This window comes from Stegostoma tigrinum, chromosome 38, assembly GCF_030684315.1.
Source record: "Stegostoma tigrinum isolate sSteTig4 chromosome 38, sSteTig4.hap1, whole genome shotgun sequence".
Classification (NCBI taxonomy): Eukaryota; Metazoa; Chordata; class Chondrichthyes; order Orectolobiformes; family Stegostomatidae; genus Stegostoma; species Stegostoma tigrinum.
The window spans coordinates 26,240,324-26,267,847 of record NC_081391.1 but is presented as its reverse complement, the minus strand read 5'-3'; the positions used below and the strand labels follow the sequence as shown (position 1 = coordinate 26,267,847).

The following is a 27,524-nucleotide window of genomic DNA, read 5'->3' as shown; positions in this document are numbered from 1 at the left end:
CAAACTCATGGCCTATATTGACTTGGACTATGATGGCCGCTAACGATTAAATTCAGCCACTGTATGTATACACATATGCTTATATGATATGAGAGCCTCCAATGTTGTTTGCTGCAGAGGTATAAAATGTTCATTAGCATTTAAAGAGTGCATTTTGGTTTTGAGTGCTTCTGAGTCACTTCATGTAATTGATTCCAGATGTTCCCAGAATAGAGTCAAAGCACAAAGATTGTCAGTGTTTAAGCTTTGCTCTGAGGCCTTTTCACTTCCTGTGTTGAGTTAGATCAAATGTCCCCAGTTGTACTTGTGCCATAGGCTCGAGCAACAAGGAGTAGTATCCTGATCACGAGGACTTCTGTAATGTGCTATCTCATCTCAATTTAAATAAATATGTTACTCATGAGGTGCAAGCGTAGAAACTGGATTTGTTAAAGTCACATGTTAAAATGTGGACAAACTATGCAATTCTATTAAGGCCTGAATAGTTGGATAACAAGTCAGTACCCATTTACAGTTCCATTTGGAAGTTGCCAATGCAAAGCTTCTAAGAGTCAGGATATGTTGTTGGGAAAGATATTGTTTGTTTATCTGATCTATTATTGGAAAGATGGGATTGATTAATTTCTAGTTCTGTTCAGGCTTTCACAGCAAGTTTTTCTGTTTGTCTGCGATGTCATTTGCTTTGTACTTTTTATTTCTATCTGCCTTCATTTCTCACCTGTATTTCTCTCCTCCCCCCGCCCCCCCCCCCCCACCCCGCGCAAACCTCCCATCTCTTATTTTTCCAACCTCCAGTGAGTATAGGCCTAACCTGCTTGACCTTTTCTCATAAGACTTAAGATGAAGAATCAACCAAATTAACTTTCCCTGAGTTGCCTCTATTACAAATACATCCCTCTTTTGGCAATATTAGTGATGGCACTTGTATGCAGTCGGAGGCTTTTCTTTGTTAGTTGTGACACCAAGTTTGCAAGAAATTGATTGAGCTTGGGACTGTTGCCAAGTTCGGGAATGGAGTTAGTATGGAGGAGGGCCTGAAAGCAATAACACCAAACAACATCTTCAGCAGGCCCCAGTATGTAATTGAAAGAAGTTTCAGCTTGCCCAGCATGATTTCAAATAAACAGCCAGATAACTTAACAGCAGTAAAGATATTACAAGGGATGGTGAGGTAGAGCTGGCTGTTGTCAGCATATTTGAAAACTAATGCTGTGTTTTTGGATGAAAAGGCCAAGGAGCATCATGTAGGTGACAAATGGAAGCAACTAAGGATAAATTCTTGGGGACTCCAACAATAATGGCTTGGAAGCAGAAAGGAAAGCCCTGGAAGTGATACTCCAAAAATAATAAGATGATGATGAGGATGAGGATGATCCTCATCATCGTCCTCATCGTCCTCATCGTCCTCGTCCTCGTCCTCGTCCTCCTCATCATCATCATCATCATTATCATCATCATCCTTCCTAGTGAGGATAACCATTTTCATCTGGGGAGTATTTCACAAGGTGCCTAAGTGACTGTTAACAAAGATTTACACCCAATAAGGCTGCTGAAAATTGGGCATAATACCACAGGGAATATAAATTCAGAAAAATGAGATGTGCTTTGGCAAGGAGAATAGAGGAGCTGAACATCATTTAAATGGAAACGGACTGCAGCAGAGGGGAATTTGGATGTATTCTTGCATAAATCACAACGAGCTAGTATACAGGATCAGGTAAGAGGGAAGGCAAATGGATTGTTGGCCTTCCTTTTAAAAGGGAAAAGAGTATAAAAGTAGAGAAGTATTGCTAAAACTATGCAAGGCAGTAATCACACTACACCTAGAATCATGTACAACTTTGGTCCCTTTAGATAAGGAAAGATATGCTGGCATTGGAGGCAGGCCTGAGAAGATTCACTCTGTTGTTCTTGTGCATAGAAGGAGTTTGTTATGAGAGATTGGCTAGGTTGGGGCTGTCCTCGTTTAGAAAAATGAAACACAGCCTCATTGAAACATGCAGTTCTTGAGGGGCTTGACAGTGTAGATGCAAACAGGTTGTTTCTCTTTGTAGGAGTGGCTAAAACAGAGGGCATAATCTTAATCATCTTCTGAGGGGAGTGAATGTATGAAATTCTTTACTGCAGAGAGCTGTTGAGGCTGGATCATTAAAGCTGAGAATTCAAATTTTTAATCATGCAGGGAATTGAGGACATTGGGAAAAAGGCAGAAAGGTGGATTTGAGAATTATAAGATCAGCCATGCACTCATTGAACAGTGGAGCAGATTTGATGAGCTGAATGGTCTACCTCTTTGTGTAGCTATATCTTATGATCAGACAGTTGGGCTTTGGATGGGTTTCTGGCTTGGGACTTCACTTTCTTGCCTTTCGTCTCTGTCTCTGATATGCACTTAATTCAAAAGTGCTGTACCTCAGTTTTATTTGGTTGTCAGTTGCAGCAACCTCAGCTGTGCTTCTCCCAACACTTGTTGGTATTAAACTCTGAAAAGCCATCAGAATGTTCTTGTACAGCTTTCTTTGATCGTCACTCGAGCCTCGAGTGTTCTTTTGAAGATTTGTTTTGGTAAATGAGCATCAAGCATTCTGGCGAGATACTTCTCCTAACCTGGTTGTGTCAGTCGCAGACTGATGTAGATGCTTGGCATTCTAGCTTGGGCAAGGGCCTGAATCTGTACTGTTTTGTTCGTCCCCGATCTTCAAAAGCCTCCAAAAGCAGTTTGAGTGAAAGTAGCTAAATTCATGGTGTGACCCTGGTACAGAATCCAAGTCCGACATGCATAGAGCAGATTCGGCTGGGCTACTGCTCTTCAGGCTTTGTTTGGTAAATGGACCTCCCCGCTTGAGTTTCATACTGATATTTAAAGACTGCTGAAAAGTATGCTTGCTTTGGCAATTCCTTTTCCAGGGATGCATTTCTGCTGACTGTAAAACAGTTGTTGTGTGAATTGGAGAAAAACTCCATGCTTCACTGCATGCTTAACTCTGAACTGACAATGAGTGCATTGCCATTGGCAGACAGGAAATCATGAAATATTTTCATGGAGGCCTTAGTGTTTGCTTGGAGTAGTCCAACTGAAATGCTGTTTACATTTGGAACGGCCTAGAGAGGAGAATTGAGATGAACAAAATCTGGATCTTTATATGTCTGTTGACCCGACTTCGGCCTTTGGAAAATGATGGAGAAATTCTGCTGATCTGAGAAATTTGTTACCCAATGATGAATCGACAGTTCTGTGATAGTATGTTCACACATGCCCTGGATGATGATTCTTTTGACCTATTCACAGTTATTAATGGAGTTAAACGTGGCTGCAGGCTGACACCCGGCCCCTTGCACAGATTTTACTCCATAATTCCCTCCAGTGTCTTTTGCGACAATGATTCTGACATTGGAATTAGGTCTCTGATATTGGAGGAGTGCGCTGTTTTTCTAGTCCCAGTACTTCACCGTTCACAACAGAAAATAGTGTCATTTTAAACACAAATCCTGATATGGCCAATTATATACTTTCTGTATATATTAGATTAGAATAAAAAAAATCCATTGACTAATTTCCTTCAGTAGAAACAAAATTATCAATTTATTATAACGCAACATCCATTCAGTGAAACAGACACTTTGCACTATGAAAATGTAAACGTTTACCCCTTTACATAACAAAACATGCACGTGGGAGCACTCTTAAGGGCAAGGGAGTGTGGAGAAATAAAACACGTTTTCTTTCTGCAGAGTTTCATTTTCCAAAGAAGAACTCAGTCACAAGTGTTATGATGCAGGAGGAAGCCATTTGACCAATTTGCACCAGCTCTCTGAGCATTATGACATGGCATTCTTCTGCCTTTTCCCCACATTGTTGCATATTCTAGTCAATGATGGTTATTCTTACATGTGTGATTATTACCAACTTGTGTATAGTTGTTTCTGGAGTCGTGGCAGACACAACTTACTCAGGGTATACAATGTTGAGAAGTTGTTTTCAGTTGCCCATGCAGAACATCATTCTTGTCTCATTCTGATCTCTAAACAAACTTGTTTCAGGGAGGGGGAACCTTGCAGAACGACTTGTTCTGTAGCAAGCTCCTCAACTGAAAAATTTTCTGAATGCAAACTCCAAGACTTCAAACACTACTCAAGCAGAACGGCCATAAAACACGGTAGCAAAACAGGTGTTTATCCTAAGGAGTTTGAGTAAACGAGACTAGCAATTATCCAGTACCATATGGTTTCCAAATGTCAGTTTTTAAAAATACTTATGTGTCATGTGATTGACCTTATTTTAAACAAAAATATCCAGGCACCCCCACAACCCTTTCAACCCAAGTCCACATAAATTATTAAATGTGAAGCTTCCTTGTTATGATTGTACGATGTTCAATCTTAGATGATATAATATGGTAGATTGGAATGGAACCAAGTGAGAACAGCCCCACTGAACTTGATGATTGGAGAGGATGGCAGTGGTATAGTGGTAATGTCCTTAGATTAGTAATCCAGAGGCTAATGTTCTGAGGACATGGGTTCAAACCCCACATGGCAGCTAGTGAAATTTAATTTCAATTCAATCTATAATTTAAATCTTGTCTCCCCACTGGTGTCCAGAAACCGTTATTGTAAAAACCCATCTGGCTCACTGATGTTGAGGAAAGGAAATCTGCTGTCCTCCTTCTGGCCTGTTTGACTTCAGAACCACAGCATTGTAGTTGATTCTTAACCCACCCTTGGCAAGCAACTCTGTTAAAGGGCAGTTATGAGCAGCATGATAAATTGTGTCAGAAGGTGCGAACATGTTGAGAAGGACAAGGAAGGAAAGTTGTCTTTGCCACGTAGGATATTATCATCACTTACCTAACACCTGTCTCAGAATTGAGGCAGGTAGATAAACAGATTGGAAAGGTTCAAACATGAAGTTTCTGGAACGATGGGGATGGATTTGTGAGTGACAATATATTCAACAACTTTGGAGAGGAGAGGAAGGTTTTTATCTGAATCTTTGATTATGTTGGAAGAGGAGATTGGTATTTATCTAACACTATGGTGACAAATGTGTACATGAGTACATTGTCATGGTTTAAATTGCATTAGTACAAGTCTGACATATGTTTTCCTACAAATGTGTTGGTGTAACAGCATGGAATATCTGGTGACACAGAAGGTCAAGACATGGGTGATGTTTTGGGTCATAGCTAAAGCACTTTATTCCTGTTAGATGATGATGAACCTGCTCCTGTGAGAAGATACAGTGAAAGTAGAAAAGGATGAAAATGGTTGCTCTTCGAGCTGTTCCACATTCTCTTGGGGCTGATTTTTGGTGTTTGCTTAAGGCCAGTGATCTTTCACTTTTATGTTTTCCCCTAATCTCTCAAGCTACAGATGGAATCTGCGTTCTGTTCGTCTCTTTGCATCTTGAGTCCATTAACCCCAATCAGGAAGAAATAATTCTGATGCAACAGCCAGATGCATTTCTGAAAAAAATCTGTGCGCCTGGATGCAGTTTAATTTGCTAAAGGAAGCTTGAAGCTGGGCTGGTGGATAAGTGAAACATCTGTGAATGAATCACTATGGATTCATTGGTCCAGTACTTGGTTTTGTTGTATTATTGCAGAGATCTCAAAAATGTACATTGCCTTTTTAGACAGTTGCGTGCCTTTACAACTTGTAATGCTTTGGTATGAGGTCTTCATTTCACCCTGTACATTATCTCCTCTTACCACACTCATTTTAATGGTCATGCAGAACGCAATGTTTGTATGGTAAAGTCAATGATCACTGAATGTATAGCCATTTGCTCATATTTTCAGGTAGTTATTCGTTATTCCTCGAGGCAATTGTTTACTCTTATCAGCCACTTTATAAAGTTCTTCATTGTAGCTGGAGCTGCACATATTCGGCCAAGTTGGGAATGTTCGATCACATCCCCACTTATGTCTGGTGGATGATGAACAGACTATGGGCAATTAGGAGATGAGCTACTGTGGGCAGGATTCCCAACTTCCGATCTGCTGTTGTAGCCACTTTCTGGCCAAAGGTGACCCCCAAGGATGATGACAGCGGAGGATTTGATGAAAGCAATGACCTTGATGTGATTGTCAAAATGACCTATCATCTCTCTCTTTTGTGCTGCTATTAGAGTAAAAGAAATGCTCACCGGTGTTCTTCTAATAAACTCAAAATAATCCATTTTATCATAAACAAAACTTATTCTTAAACCAAGTGGCAGAACAGTGGATAATACCTAAGCCGTAATCAGAATTAAACTAAATCCCTTTCATCTCCAACACGGACAGACACACATAAACACAGGGGGAAAATATCTCTCTGCAGAGATGATGGATTCTTAAACAAAAACACAAAAGGGAACAACAGCTCCTGTGGGCCAGGGGTCTGGAAATAAAGAGTGGAACGTGAGACATCTCACATCCAATGGTTTTCCTGTCCATTGAGCTGAAGTACTGACAGCTGTTGCTTGATTGTACATGTCCAGTTCTGCTTCTGACCAACTTGGAACTTGGAGAGTTGGTCAGCATCTATTTCTTCTGGTTTTACCAGGTAGACACAAATATCGCTACTTGCAAACTCTTAGATTGTCAGGAGCTTCTGTTGAGAAAAGGCTTTCGGGGAAGAGCCTTGCAGCTTCTAGGGTGTTTTATTTACAATGCTTCCTGGATCTGTAACACAGACCTCCATGACCAGAAAGGGTTTCTCGGCAGCTATTAGCATACTATCTAGACCTTTTCAAAGCTCAAAGTTTCAAGTAACTAAGACCATAAAACCACCCCTCTGACAAAGTTTTGTTTGTCCAAAGTGATCTGATCTCCAGCACACACTTAACTGTTGGTTCATTTCTAAGAGGTCAGATGATATCACTTTCTTACAGAAAATGTCCAAATAGTTGAAGATTTTACAGTTTGTTTTCAGATATTTCTTAAATATAGATATACGTCTGTCAAAGATGACGTACTGGAAATATCATGTCAGATGACAACCCATCAATCCAGAGCATGTGATGCTTATACATCCACAGAGAAGCATGCCAAGCATGGTGATTATATAATGATATGATCTGATCATATTGCAGGTCCACTAAAATGTTACTTTCATGTTTAAGATAACATACTGATGTGCATTCTTGTATATATTTAACAGAATGGGTTTTCTTCAGATGAAAAGAGGATTGTTGCATTATCGTACAGATCTCAGAAAGGTACTTGGTACGTCACAGCTTGTATGACAAGTCTCCAACTTCATCTTTTGTACATTCAGTTAGTAATCAGCCCCACTAACCTGTTCAGCCAGTCAACTATGTATGTACAGTAATTGTGATTTTTAGCATGGAACCCAAATTGCATATGTAAATCATGCCTCATTAGTGTAATTGTTTGTTTTAACAAACTTGCAGGTACCTGACTCAGTCTAATCCTGACCTTTTTGTGGTATGTGTTCCACGGACTAATGTGAAGAAAATCACAAAGCACATCCTACTGGCAGCAGCCGAGGATGCCATTTTCTAATTTAAATTAGTTACTTCCAAGCCTAACTAGCCAGTTGCACTTATCCTTATCAAATGGTGGAGCAGACTTGATAGGCTGAATGGCCTAATTCTGCTCCTATACCTTGTGGTTTATGGTCTCAGATATGTGTTTGCCACTCTTTCTACCCGCCCCAAAAAAAACAGCAGGCCATTCTTAATGAAATATGCCTTGTGGGAATGAATCCATTTGTATTTGCAAGCAAATGTACAGAATACTGTAGATGAGAACAACATGGTAAGGGAGTGTTTAATCTAAGTCCCGTACATGAAAAATTAAGCAGAAGTGCCCCTTTATAATTGCAAACAAAAACAGAAATTGCGAGGAAAATTCAGCAGGTCTGGCAGCATCTGTGTAGAGAAAGCAGAGTTAACATTTCGGGTCCAGCACCCCGTCTTCAGAACAGTTTTTCCCCAGAGCAGAAGTATCCCTCTGCCATCATCCTCTGTCATCACCCCCCTGCCAGTTTTGGATCCACATAGCACACCTTGGATATCCTGGGCCCTTGCTTTCTTAGCTATCCATCTGTGAAGGGCTGTATCAAAAGTTCTGATAGAATCCTAGTAGATCACATTTATGCATTACCCTCGAGGATCAAAAGATTCCTTCATACAACAAGCAGAATGATTATGGGTGTACAAAAAGTGCTCACTGGATATTGTGGCTGCATTCCTGAAAATCACGACTTTATGTGAAATTATGTATCAACAACGTCCATTTGCCTGGGGAAATAAATTTAGAAATTAAATATCCAAACATGCATGAATAGCACTCTGCCATCCTAACTGGAATAACCTGTGAAATTAAATGTGGCACTTAAACAGTATTAAAATATTTTACGTTGATCAGGCTCCGCCTAGTGGCAGACTTTAGTCAGTGCGGCAAGCTACAAGAGGTCCTGTATCACCACAGTGTACCACCAGATGGAGGCCCTCATTGCCGGTTGAAGGCAGCAGCCAGGGAAGGGAATGTTTCAGTGGCTGTGGGAATGGACTAAGGTAAGAACAGGAGCGGAAGGCATGACAATGAAAGACGATGCTAAAGGAAAAGAAATCCAGAGGGAGATACAGAGGCTGGGGGCAGTAATCTGCTTTTTCAAAATATTCTGTCCAATCTGTCAAGTCTGCTTACAGAATTATGTATTTACTTTTTGAGTTTGACACTATCTTTGATTTTGGGTGAGCTGACTCTTAGAATTTTTATTTCTTGTTATAGCATATCTATTCTGCACTTTCTAGAATGTTTCCTTAAATGTTTGCCACTATATCTCTGTTGAGCTCTCCCTTAATCTGAATCGCCAGGTCACTTTCACTTCGTCTGCTTTTCCACCTCAATTCCCACACTTAAATCAAAGCATTAGTCTTGAACCCACAATATTTTCTCCCTTTAAACTGGATATAAAATTCAATCACATTATGGTTGCGGCTATCCAGAGTTGGTGTTATGTCTAAGGTAATTTTGAGGGTAACTCTTGAATGGCTGCTTGGGTGGGGTGTTGAAGGCAGTTGTATTGTTGGGATACCATGCCAGCAATGTTCAATAGCTCTGAAGAAAATGAAAATATTTGAGATGGCTGGAGAAGAGAGAGTATTTTAAAATGAACTGTTTCATGTAAAGTGTTTGACTGCCTTTCTACTGTTTCATTGTAGTTTTAACTCCTCCTACCTTGTTTCATTGACACTAACTCACTTTATTCAAAGAACAAGAAAACCAATCAGACTGCTTTTTCAACAAAATATTGCGATTGAATCCCTGTTCAATATTGCTTTCCTGCGTATATGTTTCACCAAGCTCACCAAACATTCAATGTTATAGACTCCGTTTTGAGGAGAGCTGAAGGGGGTGCCGACTGAGGGGAGTGTACAGAAGTACTGTTTTATTCCCCAGTGCAGTGTCATATGTTTTGTTGGTCACTACACCATACATCAGAGCAATAGCAATATCATTTATTTTGAGTCATTGCACCTTACCTGCTGTTTGAATTTGAATGCAACTCTTGCTTTTGTGTAATAAAACTGTGTGATCAGTCTGATTTGAATTGTTGGTGTGTGACAGTTGTGAAGAAGTCTATTTTTGTTTTATTTTGTTTGGCTAAGGTATATGCGTGTATCATGCTGTTACTAAACCCTGACACATTCAATTCCCTCTCTTCACTTTAGCCTTTAATAATTTGATCTGAGCAGAACGGTTACAAATTTGATTTAACATTTCTTTACTTTAGCCTGAGCAATTTGCAGCTTTGTTCTTCATTGACTTTTCCAGTACTCAAAACTAATTAGATGATAATATTCTGGTTACTGGTGTTGTAGTTTGTACGCTGCTGGTAAAATGTACCATCCTGGTGGTCGAGATGTGTCTCTGGGATTTATTAAAAGGGGTAACATTTTAAGTTAGACATACTCAACTTTAACAAGAACAGTAAAACAAAAATGTGCTGCAATAAATAGTTATTAACCTGTTTTCTGAATCAACCTATTCAGAAGTGTTATTACTCATCTCTGGGGCAGGTGGGACTACTATTAGGGCGGAGAAAAATATGCTTCAAACGTATTTGTTACTTTTTACTATTACTGAAGAAACCTGAGGTTTACTTTTATCCTGGATAGCAAATCAGTCAGAGGCAAATTGGGACTTCTGGTAGTTCCACTAAATCATCTTCGCAATTGTGGTGATTCGGGGAATAGTAAGGCTTGATTTTCAGTGTAGTGTCCTAGTATGTTGTGAGAAAATAATTTCAAACATCGCACTTCTTACAGTTGAAACTCATGCTAACGAGTTTGAATATATTAAGAGGAAGAGTACTTGCTTCAACTTCCATTCTTGCATTTGAAGGCTATTGTGATGTTTCTGTGCTGTTTTAGAATATTCAGAATAAGTGAGTACAACTTTATTCTGGTCTAAATAGACTTAGTGTTTAATTTTAGGTACATACGTCAGAAGAGAAAATGCATTCAATTATTTAATGCTTCCAGAAATGACCATGACTTGGTTTTTTTTGTGTAGTGGCTGTGAAAACTTAGCTGACACCAGTGGGTGATCTGTAGGATTTCGTGCCTACCTAAGTAGTCCTTGTGCAAAGAGGTTTGAACCACCAGCTTGTAATTGCATCAAACACTCCTAGGGTAGGTTCAATGTGGATTAAATTGAGTGTAAAGCTCCCTTAATGCTGTTGAGTTAGGTACAGTGAGGGTTAGATGGGCATTCAATCCAAGAATGTCTTAAAGATAATAATTGTCACTTCTGCTATTGAGATGATGGTATAAAACCTGACTTTGTCATGGGCATGTGACTGTTGCAGAGTTGCAGAAATTATCCATAGTAATTGCTGTTACAAGCATTTCCTTGAAAATGTTGAGTCCTGTTGGTTACCAAGGTTACATCTATGTGTATTGCTTGCTGATATTGTAATCCATCTATTGTTAAATGTGAAGGATGTTGTTGCCTATGGTCTCAATTGTTGTTCAGCTGATAGGATAACTTGATTCTGGGGAGAGGGAAAGTCCCATACAAATTAATACCTTTTGTACAATTTTTATTTGGATAACTAAGCCGTGAATTAATGAGGAGCAGACCAGTGACTAGTACTTGTGGCAGACTTTTTGGTTGTTTGGCTTTGATTTGTTATGTGCAAAGTTGCCTTGTGAAATTATAATCACTCATAATGATATAGTTAATTGTTTGTAAAAGGTGTGACCAAATTACCACCTGGCCTTAATATTGCAGTCAGATCTGAACAGTGTTCTTTAGATGTTGGGAAATGACTTGAGTATAACTATCCGATATCCATCAGGGTGCATCTAGTTGTAACCAGAGATAATGGGAACTGCAGATGCTGGAGAATCGAAGATATCAAAGTGTGAAGCTGGATGAACACAGCAGGCCAAGCAGCATCTCGGGAGCACAAAGGCTGACGTTTCGGGCCTAGACCCTTCATCAGAAAAGGGGGATGGGGAGAGGGTTCTGAAATAAATAGGGAGAGAGGGGGAGGTGAACTGGGGAGAAGATAGGTAGAGAGGAGTGTATAGGTGTACTCCTAAGATGTTCCTTGGCCTGCTGTGTTCATCCAGCTTCACACTTTGTTATCTTGCATCTAGTTGTAATTGGTGCTGTTTGATCCTTCTTTCTCCTAGTTTGTTCCTCTTCTTGCACTCCTTCCCGTCCACAGTTCATTGCTCCTTCATGAATGGGGGCAAAAATCTTAAATAGCGCATATGACCAGAACTTTATTTTGTAGAGTATTCACTGGTGATCACTGATCTAGCAGAGGCCTGGTCAGTTTTTAGACATGCATCAAAGGTGGGAAATGTATTTGTCAGATTTATTTGGCAGTTCATTTGTGTCAGTTTCCCTTTTTTTGCTGGGATGTACTGTGCTACAGCTTGTTTGTGTGTGTGTGTGTGCGCATGCGGTGATGGTCAACATGTTTAAACAGCGTATGCTTTATTATTGGAAAAACACTTGCTTTTCCACACTCCACACTTGACTAATATGTTAACAGTCTAATTGATTAATAATGAATGGTCTTGGTAGTATTGCGTTTGTTGCTAAGTTTCAGATGACTGTCATTTACAAATAGCTTTTCTCGAATGCAAGAATTACTAAGTGGAGCGGGTGGAGTGTGCATATTCAATTCTTACTTAGTTGCTGTAAAGTTATGCTTAAATAATGTTTGGCCATGTGTGTAATGCATTTTGGTAAACACTTGACAATATAATTCCTGCAATTGGAAGTTTACTGGACAATCCCAAAGCAGGTTTTCTTGGTGGCAGTTTTACAGGTTGCACTTATCTAAATAAATAATGGAGATTTGTGTGTTCTAAGAGGTCTATTGTTTCTCCTTCAGAGTGAAGTTTTGACCCAGGGATACCTACCTTATATGAAGAGTCAGGTATGCACAAACTAAAGTGGAATTTCATTCATTTCTCAAATCAAAACTTTTAAAAAATGAAATGGTGTCTATTTAACTGCCAGCTGCTAAGTTTATATGTTTGTGTTCAAAGTAAACCTCTTTTTCATATTTACAGTTGTACTCTGGTTGCCACTTAAGTGTTATAATTTGCTAAAGCTAATTTACTGTCCCTCTCCTTGTGACAACCATGTCCTCTATGGAGGCACTGCTTGCTGTGTTTCATTGGTGCTAATGCTTTCTGTGAGTTTAAATAATTTTAGAAAAGTACATTTATACTGTTCCTTTAGAAAACACCTCAACATGCTTTCTGTAGCAAGGGAAAAAGGAAGAAAATAGGCGATATGAATTGAACGTATTTCGCTCCACATTTACTGCCTTCACAGCACAGATCGTCAGTGGACATATCTGCAAATGATTACTAATTCTTCCATCTCTAATCCAGCAAAATATGCCACCAACATTGCTGATACAACAGTATTTAAAAGAGACTGCACATGGAAAATCTTCCATCACCTTCGAAGGCCGTTGTGATTAGTTTGAATTCCCTGATCGTTTTTTCTGTCATAACTGGCTCACAGCATTGAAGTTGTTGCTTCAAAGAACAGACTGCAGTAAAAATTGATGTATTAGAATGTTGTGTTTGTTATGATCTCCATGTTGTATGTTTCACATTTGAGGTAAACGTAAAATCACTTTTCTCCTGCTGGGATATTGGGGATTTCAGTCCTTGGGGGAAATGAAGCATTTTTGAACAACTTGCACTTCCATGTTGAGTTTAGCTTGAGTTGAATGCGGGGTTGTGTTTCTTCAGAGAGTATATCAGAGCATTCCAGTACTGTATCGTAACTGCTATTTTGCAGACTGTATTGTGCTACAGATTCTGCTCTTGACAAAGTGCCTTGAACTGCTTTCATTCTGATTCATCCATCTTTGAGAAGGAGAATCCTCATTATTTTTAAAGATGAAAGCTGTTCAAATGCATTCCCTACCCAAACTATTAAAATTTATGAAGAGATTTGAATCTCCCTTTTTCTTCAAGCCTGGGTGACAAATACTCAGTGACATCTTTGCATTCTTTTCAAACTTCTTTTCCTACCAATGAAAGGATCACTGGACTCAACATTAAGTCTGCATTCTCTCCACGATGCTGCTGGATTTCGTGAGTCTCTTGAGCAATTTCTATTTTTGTTTGAGATGAGCGCTGATGGAGGAGAATGGTGAGAATAAGGACTTGGAGTAAAAACTTTATGTCACTGTAAAAGAGGATGTAGTTCATGCCTTTGGGCAGAAAAATCTGAATGTTGTTGGAGAATATTAGATCTTCATCCTTTTGTCAAGATGTAGGTGTATAGCCAGGCACGTTCAAACTCCTTGCAGAGGAAACAAGACGAGGAATAGGCAGTTGTGAGAGAGGATGTTTGTGTTCAACCTGACCATTGTGACTACATTAAATGAGTGAGGGATTGGACCTGAATAATGGATCGTGATAAGATAATCAGCTGGCATGGAGGCTGGGAGGCAATTCTGAACACAGCAGTTCAAGGAGCTGGAATTGGGACTCCTTGGAGAAGGGAGAAGAGAGTGGTGGAGAAACTATAGTTAAAATGGGTTGAAAGCTGTCAAGTATGAAATTAGGGAAGGTAGTGCATGGCAAGGGTTGTGATTGAAGGGACTGAAACAAAGGTACTTGAAGGAGAAATTAAGCCCAAAAGAGTAGGGGCTGAAACTTGGGTGGAACCCTACTCCCAGGGCACAGTTCAGAATTTTATGAAATAATCTAGCCTGATTTAAATTTTTTGTTTTTGAAATCCTCTTAAAAGGGTTAATTTCTTGTTTTTTTTGTGACAGTTGGGAGAGGTTTTGACCTTGACCTAATTTGCAAATTCATATTGTAATTAAGTGTCAAGTAATTTGCTTTTGACCACCTTAAACATTTTAGCTTGCACTCAACGTATAAGCAAGTGATGTAGGTGAGTTAACTGCACAAGTAATTGATGTGCTAGGCTTGGCTTTTCTAATCCCTTTCGTTTCTATGGAAGGAATTGAAGCAGGCCCTGGTTGCCCTTTGGCCACTCGTACCAATGCTGTACACAGCTGCAGTACCTGAAGGCTTAGAACATATAACATAGAAAAGTACAGCACAGTACAGGCCCTTCGGCCCACGATGTTGTGCTGTGGAATAATCCTAATCCAAAAATAAAATAACCTAACCTACATTCCCCTCAATTCACTGCTGTCCATGTGCACGTCCAGCAGTCGCTTAAATGTCACTAATGACTCCGCTTCCACGACTACCACTGGCAAACTATTCCATGCGCTCACAACTCTCTGGGTGAAGAACCTCCCTCCGACGTCTCCTCTCTACCTTCCTCCTAACACCTTAAAACTATGACCCCTCATGGCAGTCAATCCTGCCCTGGGGAAAAGTCTCTGGCTAGTGACCCTATCCATGCCTCTCACGAGATTATTGATCTCTCAGTTGTATTTCTGCAATGAGAAGTTAGGATAATGTGAGAGCTGAATATTGATCTGTTATCTTCAAAGCGGAGAAATTTGAAGGACAGTCTGAGGTCTTAAGGTATTTTATGCAGCTGAAGATCTCTATCCTGCACAGCAAAGGAACAGGCCTTTTTGGCTGACCAAGACAGTGCCAACGTGCAATGCCTTTCCAAACTATAACCTTTTGCCTCTAAGTGGTCCATATTCCTTTATTGCCTGCCTATTCATATATCTTTTCAAGCTGACTGTTAAATGTTACTATTGATTCCACCTTCACCGCACCTCTGGACCTCTAGCCGTGCATTCCAGGCTCTTATCACCCTCTGTGTGTAAAACAAAACCTGCTACTCATATCTCCTTTAACGTTTTTCCTCTTCTTACTTTGAACTAATGTCCCATCGTAGTTGGCATTTCTATCCTGGGTCAGAGACTTTGATTATCCATTCTATCCGTACTCCTCATAATATTGTAAAAGCCTATTAGGTCGCCCAAGATCCTTCAATATTCAAGTTAAAACAAACCAAGCTTATTCGATCTCTCCTCACAGTTAATACCCTTCAAACAAGGTAACATCATGGTAAACAGTTTCTGTACCCTCTCTGAAGCCTGCACACCTTTCTTGTCGTGTGGCAACCTGAATTGTACACATTATTCTAAATGTGGCCTAACTAAAGTTCTATACAGCTGCAACATGACTTGACAATTTTTATACTCTGTGCCCCAAATGATGAAGGTAAATATTCTGTACACCTCCTTGACCACCTTATCCACTTGTGAGGCCACTTTGAGGGAACTGTGGACCTTGTATGCCTAGATCCTCCCTGTATGTTGATGCGACTAAGACTGCCATTTAATGTGTATTTCCCTCCTCTATTAGACCTTCCAGAATGCATCGCTGCACATTTGTCTGGGTTAAACTCCATCTGCTATTTCTGTACCATAGTTTTCAGCCTATCTATATCCCGCTATATCCTCTGGCAATTCTCCTCACTATCTGCAACTCCCCAATCTTTGTGTCCTTTGCAAACGTACTAATCAGCCCACCTACATTCTCCTCAAAATCATTTATGCATATAACAAACAACAGGGGTCCCAGCACCGATCCCTGCAGAGCATCACTAGTCACAGATCTCCAATCAGAAAAACACCTTTCCACTCGTACTGTTTTCTATGACTAAGCCCGTTCAGTGTTCATCTTACTGACTCACTGCAGATCCCATGTGTTTTCACCTTCTGTTTCAGCCTGCCATGAGGGACCTTGTCAAAGGCCTTGCTACAGTTTGTATAGACAACATCTACCGCCCTGCCCTCATCAATCATCTTTGTTACTTCATCAAAAGCTCAAATCAAGTTTGTGAGACATGACCTTCTTTGCACAAAACCATGCTGCTTTTCACTAATAAGTCCAATTACTTTTCCAGATGTGGATAAATCCTATTCCTAAAACTCTTTACTAATTTTCCTACCACTGACGTAAAAATCACCAATCTGTAATTTTCCAGATTATCCTTGTTGCCCTCCTCAATCAGAGTCCTCTGGAACCTCTTCTGTGACTGAAGAGGACATAAAGCCCCAGCAATTTCCTCATCTGCCTCCCTCCGCATTCTGGGATAGATCCCATCAGCTCCTGGAGATTTGTCTATCTTAATGCTTTCCAAAACATGCAATATCTTTTTTATATTGACATGTCCCTGAATATCACCATACCCCTCTTGAGATTCACCATTCACCATATCTTTCTCCCTTGCGAATACCAATGCAATGCATTCATTAAGGATCGCTTCCTCTGGCTCCATGCATAAATTCCCTTTGAATAGATTTCCCCTTTTCCTAGCTACCCTCTTGCACTTGTAGATGCATAGAACACATTGGGATTTTCCTTAATCTTGTTTGTCAAAGACCGTTAATGGCCCATTTTAACCCTCCTAATTCCTTGTTTGAGTTCTTTCCTGCTATCTTTGTGTTCTTTGAGGGACCTGTCTGTCTTCAGTTTCCAAAACCTAATGTATACGTCCTTTTTCTTTTTGACTAAGCTCACAATTTCTCTTGTCATCCAGGGTTCTGAATCTTGCCATCCTTTATCATTCTCACATGAACATGCTGGTCCTGAACTCTAAAAGGCCTTTAAAAGATTCCCACATGTCAAATATGGATTTACTCTCAAACAGCTGGCCCTGGTCCACATTCTCCAGTTCCTGCCTAATATTGCGGTAGTTAGCCTTCCCTCAGTTTATACCTTCACTGAAGGACCGCTGTTACCCTTATCAATAAGTGACTTAAAGCCTACAGAATTAAGGTTTCTGAAATGCTCCTCCAGGAAACCTTCGGCCACCTGCCCAGGCTCATGCTTTGATACCAGGTCTCGTACTGCTCCTTCCCCTGTGGACTGTTTATGTACTATTTCAAAAAACCATGCTAGACACGTTACAAATTCTTGCCCTATCCAAGCCCCTAACTCTAAACGAGTCCGCTTAATATAGAGAAACCATGCTGTATTTACATTTTTTTCCATAGTCTATCCACATATCTGTTCCTTTATCACCCACTGACTGGGAGGCGTATGGTACAATCCATCAAAGTGATTGCACCCTCTTAATTCCTGAGCTCTACCCATGTGGTCTCACTGGATGAGCTCGCCAAGGTGTCCTCTCTCAGTACAGACGTGATATTCTCCATTGTTAGTACCGCAAAACCTTAATCTCACCTGAAACATCTAAATCCTGGAACTCCAAGCTGCCAGTCTTGTCCCTGTCTCAACCAAATTCTAAGACTTCACAATTTGCAGTTCACCTAAGGGAAAAAGATCAAACTAAAATGCAACAATCCAAGACTAATTGATTATAAAATCAAAGCTGTAAGTATTGAATGGTTTGGTTTCCAGGAAAATGTAATTGTGAATGTGAAATGTTGAGCATCTTACGTTCAGGGAAAGATATGGGCTTTGAAATACAAATTATCTTCAAAATGTAGTTTAATGTACTCAATTTTGTAGCCATTTCCTTTTTGATGAACAGCATGCAAGGATGATTGACATATCTCATCCTGAAGATGGTTGCAGCTGTTGGAAAAGCTCAGTTCAACTGAAAATACCACTGGCATATTGCCATTGCCATAACCCACGTCACTGCTAAGTTAGCAACCACCAAGGATTTTCACTTATAAACAATGAGAAGCAATGTACACAGGAGTATTTTACTGCAGAGGATAGCTGATAAATAAGAATATGTTCATGACTGGACCACACTTGAGGGCTTTGGATTGTTTGGCAGCGAAATAGCCACCTCCTATTCTGGTCGGTTTTCTATGTAGTGGAAACTGACCAAACTGATGATGATGCCAAACCAACGGAACAAATTCTGACTTTGAATACATAGTGACATTTTATTATTCCTCGAAATATCCCTTGTATATCACTTTTATCAATAATTCTATTTCACTCTGAGCCTCAAGCACCATTTTCACCCCATTGACAGGACTGTTTGTCTCTGTAGCGTTATCTGTCCCCCCTCCTGTTTTAGCTTATTTGCTGCTGAGATCCTCACCTGTGCTATTGTTAGCTCCCCCCCATAAATTTGAGCTTGTCTGAAATTGTGCTGCTTGCCTAACTTGTACCAAATTATTTACTCAATACTGAGCTTGCTGACTTGAATTGGGCTCCTGTCCAGGACAGTGTTGATTTTTTAGAATTTTCATCCCTGTTTTCAAACTCTTTCAGTATTTGCCGTTTCTTGCATTGTGTTCCTCTAGCTATGCAACCCTGAGATTCTAGTGTCCTCCAAGTCTGGCTTTTCCCCTCAGTTTTAATCTCCATTAACAGCTGTGCGTCCAAGTGTCTTGAAATTAGGCTCCCTAATCCTCTCCAACTGTTCCACTCTCTCCTCCTCAATTTCATCATTTATATTTACCTCCTTGATCAAGCTTTTGGTCACATGCAAATATCTTGTGTGGCTCAGTGTCACATTTGACCAAATCATGCTTCTAGGAAATGCTTTCCTTTTAAAGGTTCTGTATAACTGCAGGGTTGTGTTTAGATCACAGAAAAATCTCAAAATTCATTGTGTAAAGATATATTTCACACATATTCCTGTGGTTACTCATATAGAGTCATAGATTAGAAACAGACTGTTTGGTCCAACTCATCCAGCTGATCAGACATCCCAGTTTGACCTAGTCCCATTTGGCGCATTTCTTTAAATCCTTCCTATTCACATTCCCATCCCATTGCCTTTTTAAATGTTCTAATTGTTCCCGCCTCCACCACTTCTTCTGGCAGCTTGTTTAATGCACAAATCACTGTCTGCGTGAAAAAAATTACCTATCAGGTCCTTTTTTAAGTATTTCCCCTGTCTCCTTAAACCTTACGCCCTCTAGTTTTGAACTCCCCCACCCTAGGAAAAGAGACCGTGGCTATTCACCTTATCTACGCCCCTCATGGTTTTATAAACATCGATAAGATCACTGTAAGGGCGGACTGGAAATATTTTAAATTTAGTTTGCAAATTTACTATATAGTCATAATTCTCAAGTTCCGCACATCTGTGTGAGCTTTAATAGATAAGGTTGTGTTTGAAATAATATCCTATGTATTTAGCCCACCTGTGTATTGTGCTTTGGAAAACATGCATGTTCTGTCTTTGAACTTAGATGAAAATTCTACAGGAAACTGCCAATTGAGGAGGTAGAGGGTATTTTATTTCACAGATTGAACTGCTTCCTTGCGCACATGTAATGATCAGTCTGCACTGCAGTAGGAGTGTATTTTGTTGATTTGGAACTCTGAATGTGGCATCGCTCACATAATTGATTATTACACCTTTTTTCAGTCTGCTGCCGAAGCTGTTGCAACTTTCTGGAAATCATCTTCTTTCTGTTGCTTTACTGAACAGGATGACTCATAATGATTGGTCCCCATTATTCATATGGGAGTCTTTCAATGGGAGATGACAAACTGTTTAACCACAGGGAGCTGGTGGAAAGCTATCTAGTTTGATTCTAACTTCATCCCTGCATAATCAAATGCTGAGAGACTAGGCTCGTGAGCACTTTGATTTCTGCCATTTCCCACTGAACCAGCCTACCCTATTACCTCCAGAGTTCTGAGACAAATTGTAGTACCCAGTCATCATATTCCAAGCAAACAGACCATTTGATAATTATGGGATAGAACATAGAACATAGAAAAGTACAGCACAGTACAGGCCCTTCGGCCCACGATGTTGTGCCGTGGAATAATCCTAATCCAAAAATAAAATAACCTAACCTACATTCCCCTCAATTCACTGCTGTCCATGTGCATGTCCAGCAGTCGCTTAAATGTCACTAATGACTCCGCTTCCACGACTACCATTGGTAAATGATTCCATGCACTCACAACTCTCTGGCTAGATTGCTGAATTCCAGGAGAAGGGGATTTGAAGTTCCTGTTTAGAATTTTTTCAGATAAGAGAAGTTGCATTTTTCAATGCTTGTATTTTTCTCCATCTCAACCTTTTTTCATTCAATTCTTGTTCATATCCCTTACCCATCTTTAACCATATGGACAATGTACAAAAACCCCTACAATTGATCATTTGAATTTGAGGAGGGAGATATTCTGCTTTGATGCCTTTGTCATTGCTGTTTGTCTAAATGATGAATGTTTGTGTCTGTGACAGCAGTGACAGATGATTCATTTTCCAATATTTGGGATCCCTTTTGCAGATAAGCTGCTAGTTTCTTCTTTTTAATTTAATGCTGCTATGTATTAAAAGTTGATAGGCAGATGGTGAGGTTAGAAACCAGATGCCAATCTTTTTAATACTAAATTTATTTACAGAATGCAACATTACTGTCTCCTTAGACAACGGTGTTCCAGAAGTGTGTCTCTATATGTCTTCAAGGTATTTTAATTGTTGCCTTCTCTTCCGTATCCTTCACCTTAATACAATTAACACATTGTTACCACAGATCTGTAGTTTGATCGTAAAATTTATGGAAATAGTTCTGTATTTTGTTACTGAATTCAGTGTTTTGCAACAGTTTAAAATATGTAGACCTAGATTTTACAGAATGCAGCATTAACAAAGTATACAATGTTATCTTTAGTGAGTAGATGTGTTTAGGTGTTGGGTGCAAGCTCAGCAGTCACAATGTTGGTTATTTTTAAAAAAAATTTCTATCTTATTTGGAAGAGTCAAATTTGGCATTAATAAGAATTCCAAACATTGTAATTTTGTATTGAAACTCACCAGCGTCATTCTTGTCACGCATTACTAAATGAATGCCTGTCGCAGTGCAGGCTTAGTTGTTCAGTTCTGCATCTCATTACTGTTATCCAACCTCTTGCCACTTGGTACCAGTACCAGCCATTGTTTTAGAGCAATGTAACAGCTATTTTTCTGCATTGCGGTTATGTCAGTTTGTACTCAAGGCATGAAGTCACTGGCAGGTTTTAATTTAGTTCAGACTTGTCAGTAAATGTTGGGAGCAAGATCCAGTCCAAATTTACGTTGATATCCTATTAGCTTACCATAGCTCAGTGCTTCTTTCATGAATTATATGAATGAGAAATGCAAAGTGTTAATAGTTCTGTGGACATACATATTTGGAGTCAGCTGATCTGATTGTGACCATAACTCATACTCCAACTGGTTCTAAATAACCTTTTGCCTCCAAAATATTCAATGGCTTTGCCCCACCATTCCCAAGCACAGATTTCCAAAGACTCATCCCCCAGGAGCAAAATATTCTTCTCATCTGTCTTAGATTGGCGATCCCTTAATTTTATCGTGTGTTGCCAAGTTAGAGACCCTCCCACAAGAGGAAGCATCCTTTCCGTATCATAAGAACAGAAGAACTAGGAACAGGAGTAGGCAGTCGGGGCCCCTCAAGCCTGCTCTGCCATTCAGTAAGATCATGGTTGATCTTTTTGTGGACTCAGATCCACTCACCCGCACCCTCTCCGTATCCCTTAATTCCTTTTTTGTTCAACAAAAATCTACCTTAGCTTTGAAAACATTTACTGAAGTAGCATCAGCTACTTCACTGAGCAAGGAATTCCATAGGTTACCAACCCTCTGGGGGAAGAAGTTCCTTCTAAATTCAATTCTAAATCTGCTCCCTCTAATCTTGAGGCTATGCCCTCTTGTCCTACCTTCACCTGCCAGTGGAAACCTCTTGCCTACTTCTATCTTATCTCTTCCCTTCATAATTTGATATGTTTCCATAAGATCTCCTGTCAATCTTCTGAATTTGAATGAATACAGTCCCAAACTGCTCGGTCTGTCCTTATAAGCCAACCCCCTCAACTCCATAATCAACCTAGTGAACCACCTCTGTACCCCTCCAGTTCTGGATGTGAGTTTGCTCACTGAGCTGGAAGGTTCGTTTTCAGACGTTTCGTCACCATTCTAGGTAACATCATCAGTGAGCCTCCGGTGAAGCACTGGCGTTATGTCCCGCTTTCTATTTATCTGTTTAGGTTTCCTTGGGTTGGTGATGTCATTTCCTGTTCTTTTTCTCAGAAGGTGGTAGATGGGCTCCAAATCAATGTGTTTGTTGATGGAGTTCCGGTTGGAATGCCATGCTTCTGGGAATTCTCATGCGTGTCTCTGTTTGGCTTGTTCCAGACACACACGAGAATTCCTAGAAGCATGGCATTCCAACCGGAACTCCATCAAGAAACACATTGATTTGGAGCCCATCTACCACCTTCTGAGAAAAAGAACAGGAAATGACATCACCAACACAGGAAATGACATCAACACAGGAAATGACATCACAGACCCAAGGAAACCTGAGCACATAAATAGAAAGCGGGACATAACACCAGCGCTTCACTGGAGGCTCACCTGCTGATGTTACCTAGAATGGTGACGAAACGGCTGAAAACAAACCTTCCAGCTCAGCGAGCAAACTCACATCCAGAACCTCAACCTGAGCTACAAATCTTCTCAAAACTCGCTATCCCTCCAGTACCAGTACATCCCTTCTCAAGTATCCACCCTGTCCTGGCCTCTCGGGATCTTGTGTCATTCAGTAAGACCACCTCTGATTACTCTAAATTCCAGTAAGTTAAACTTGTCCAGCTTTTCTTCAGGCAATATCCCCTTTCCAGGAATCTGTCAACCTTCCCAGCGCATTCATATTGTTTCTTAAAGATGTAGGCACTCCAGCACCTTGTACAACTGCAACAAAATGTCATTACTTAAATGTTCCATTTCCCTTGCAATAAACTATTTATCATTTGCCTTTCTAATCACTTGCTATACTTGTATACTAACTTCTTATGATTCATGTACCAGGACACCCAGATTATTCTGTTCCCCTAAGCTCTACAAACTGTATCCATTTTGATTCAATTTATTCATGCCACATGTACTGGGATACATTGAAAAGTATTGTTTTGCATGCTTTCCAGACAAATCATACCCTATATAAGTACATTAGGGTACTAGAACAGAATGCAGAATATAGTGTTACAGCTACCGAGAAGGTGCAGAAAAAGATCAACTCTTCATATATGAGAGGCCCATTCAGAAGTCTGATAACAGCGGGGTGGAAGCTGTTGGTATGCGTTTTCAAACCCTTTGTGTCTTCTGCCTGATGGAAGAGGGTGAAAGAGGGTGTAACTGGAATGGGAGGGGTCTTTGATGTTGGCTGCTTTCCCGAGTCATTGGAAGGAAAGCTGGTTTTTGTGATGGTCTGGACTGTGATCACAACACTTTGCAATTTCCTGTGGTCTTGGGCAGGGCAGTTGCCATACCAGGTTGTGATACATCTGGATAGGATGCTTTCTATGGTACATTTATAAAAGTTGGTAAGTGTCATTGTGGACATGCTGAATTTCCGTAGCCTTCTGAGGAAGTAGAGACATTGTTGTGCTTTCTTGACTGTCACATTGATGTGGATGCACCAGGACAGACTGGTGACCATCACTCCCAGGAACTTAAAGCCCTCGACCATCTCCACCCCAGCACCATGGATACAGATAGAGGAATGTTCTCCACTTCACTTCCGAAAGTTGATGACTAGCTCCTTCGTTTTGCTGACATTGAGGGAGAGATTGCCTTTACACCACGCTGCTAAGCTGTTGATCTTGTTCCTGTGATGATAAAGTGTGGAGGCGGATGAACACAGCAGGCCAAGCAGCATCTTAGGAGCACAAAAGCTGACGTTTCGGGCCGAGAAGCTTCATCAGAAAAACTTTTCTGATGCACGAGTGTACACTTGCCATTTTATACTCCTCTGCCAAAGATCTTCCCACTTAACTTATCTATCTTTTTTCTGATTATAAAACAAAAGGACTGCTGATGCTGAAGATCTGAAACCGATCACGTTGAGACCTTGTATGTCCTCTTCACGACTTCCTTTCTCCCTATCCTTGTGCCATCAGTGCATTTAGCAAACATTAGGACCCTAAAGGCTCTTGTGGTGCAATGGTAGTGTCACTCTCTCTGGGCCAGGAAGCCTAATTTTAAACTCCCACATGCTCCAGAGGTGTGTCATAATATCTCTGAGCAGGTTGATTGTAAACATCTACGTTCAGCTCCTTCATGCAAGCCATTGTGATGATTGGGAAATAATTGATCCCAAAATTGATCCCTGTGGCATCCACTCCTGCCAATCTGAAAATCTGACCCATTTATATCTACTGTGTTTCCCGTTAGCTTACCGATCTTTTGTCCACATTTAATATGTAGCCCCCTACACAGAGGTCTAATTTGTGGAATAACCTTTGATATGGCACTTTGTCAGATGTCTTCTGAGAACTCCTCCTGCGTTCAGTTAGATTGTAGTCGATTGATCTGTCCTTCCCATTTTACATGCCTTGTTTATGGATCCCCGAATACCCTTCAACAGCAAAAAGTGATCACTCTCCGTTATGGCATTGTCACTTGACCCCCAGCCTCAGCAGAGTGAGAGAATATCCAGATTTTCAGTAATCTTTATGGAAAAATGTGTTCTCTAAAATCTCTTCTGAATAGGCCAGCCAGATGCTAAGCATTCAGCCATTTCCTTGACTTGAATTTTTTAACATTCAGGAGAGGGAATGAGGTGAGCTGCTCATCACAGATAAACCAGCCTCTGCCATGGTTTTTCCTTGGTTTTGATCTAGCATATTCAGTTTACGCTCAAGCCATTAGTGACCCCATGTTGATAGACTATTTGACATAGATCGGAAGGAATGCTTGGAGTTGCCATTATTTGGAAGTGGTCAGTACCTATGTGGCAGGTGTATTGCTTGTCATTCACTTCCCATTTGGATGATCTAAAAGTCCTGTTGTTGCTGGCATGAGTTTGTAAGTGGGTGTTATTTATAGTTGCAAAACTCTTAGCACTGTTTACTGCAAAGCAATTAGTAGCGCTGTACAGGGGATTCGGCCATAATGCTGTTCCGGCAATGTGAATTGACTATGACACGATTGATGAATAGGGGAATCCCTGACCTTGTGCTTGCTATAACATGATTCCATCAAGTACGCATTGATGTCCTGGGCTTTGTCAATGCAAATTTTTGTTTTTCAGATCCTTGCAGATGGTGTAGATGTTCAGAGTAAGTCACAAAGAACTCATTTGAGAAAGGTAGTTGGATTGTATGTCATAAATCTCAAGTATAATGTGACACAGACATCAACCGTCATAATAGGAAAATATGTGAAGTCTTAGTTTGAAGGGTTTATGCTGAACACATTAAATGCAAAGCAAGTATCATTTAAAGTAATGTATTTAAAACTTGCACCTTCGTGTGTGGTATTTTTGCTTAGATTTTGTTACATATTTAGTATGTGAGAACTTCTAGACTTGCTCATGTAAATCATTTATCTCAAAAGTTGTCTGTGTTACAACCTGCTCTTTTCCTGGGCTATTTTGAATACAATGTTACTCAATTTTATAACGCATCTTAATCCTACAATTAACTTCAGTGTCAGTGGGCTACATAAGAAAGGAAGATCAGATTCCACTGCTTCACTTATCTGAAAATCTATCCAGGAGTCTATACCAATGGAATGTCAGATCAGATCGGTAGTGGACTAGGCTGTGATGCAGACTATGTTGCAGGTTAATAGATTTTGATGATGTGTCAAGGCTCACACAGTGACAGGCGTGGTTCCAATACTTACAGGAGAGTGGTGAGGAAGAATTTTGATATATTTTGGTGGTCTGCCCCTAATTCCACTTTGCCCATGAGTCTGGTTATTTCTATAGCGCAATGTTGCACTGGAACAAACCTATCAACGTTATAGCAGAACCTCATGCAGTAGTTTGTGCTGGATATTAAGCATTTGTAATCTGGAAGAGTCGGTTATAAGTGCCTAAAGTACAGACTGCATTGCATGCATAAAGTCAGTTGATAACAACCCTGCAGTCTGACTGAAACAGAATAACAAATTCAAATCATAGTGTCAAACTCGAGCAGTTAATTTGTAATCTTCCTTAAAAGAAGGACTTAAAACTATCCATTTTGCTAAGTTTTCAACTTCAAACAACTTTGAATTACAGTAATAATTGTAATAGTTGTGACCATCAGTTTTTAAAAAAATTTCCTGGCTTTTGTTTGGAACTGAAAGCTGAAGCTGACAATTGAACTTTGCACACCTTGTGATTTTTGGGGGAAAAAAAGTGGAAAAAACCAGCTGATATTTGCAGATGGAAACTGGCCTGGAAGTACAGATATGGTTAATTATCGTTTTAAGAACATTGTTCGCATTTCGGCACCAGGACGTGTTATTCTCAAGAACCAGCGAATGTGGAAAAGGAGAAACCATAGATTGAATGGGTTCTGACCAGGGGTTTTTGGGCAGAAGGCTAAGTGCTCTGAAGGTGTGGATGCTGTGTTTATGTTTTTTTCAAACTCTGTCTCATTTTATGTTCAGTTAGGAAATGTTCTGAGAAAAGAATTCCAGTTTATCAGAAGTATGAAGGTCCCTCAGTTAGCTGAAAGCTGTTAGTGTTGACTGGTGACTTTGGAATTCGAGCAAGATGCTGTCCCATGCGTCTTTAATACCGAACAGTGTTTAAGGAATTTCATTGAAGCGTGGCACTCGTTGCCACTTATAGCACTTACTTCATTTTTCATTTGTCCCTTAACTCTGTCTGAGAGAGTGGAAGTTGTGATCAAAGATTGAGGTTAAATCGTAGATAATTAGATTATCTTGTTTAGCTTTGCTATGGACTATTTATAATTGTTAATGTCTGTTTAAATTATAAACTTGGGGACTGATGTCTGTTGTTATTTAAGTCTGGTTAGAAACAACTAGGTAATTACATCATCAAATGTTTTAATTTCGCAATGGTGTGATCCTAGTGTTAGTGAGTCTGATTTGGTCTGGCTTTGTATGCCAGTCCAGTAACATCATTATTTTACCAGTTATTTTGGGTGGGGATGGGAAAGTATGTAATTATAATTTTTTCAACAATGATTCTTGTTTAAAGGCATATTGTTTTTAAATTGACTGGGAATTGGATAGGTTTGAGGGGAAGGAGTTTTTCATATGTATTCTTTGGAGTTCTGTAATATGTGACTGGCAAAAAGAAAAACATTTGGATGCTGCTACTGAAGCATGAGCAGTTTTTAAAAGAAAACAAAGATGAGTTTCGTGCCTCAC

At 40.0% G+C, this 27,524-nt stretch overlaps 1 protein-coding gene across 1 annotated transcript in view; it reads left to right on the top strand.

Annotated features, from left to right (window-relative positions):
- Positions 1 to 27,524, top strand: part of LOC125447092 (RNA binding protein fox-1 homolog 1-like) — a 347,070-nt gene that overhangs the window by 75,183 nt on the left and 244,363 nt on the right. The window contains 1 exon segment of the mRNA XM_048521195.2: positions 12,373 to 12,417. Within this exon segment, the coding sequence (XP_048377152.2) occupies positions 12,373 to 12,417 (45 nt within the window).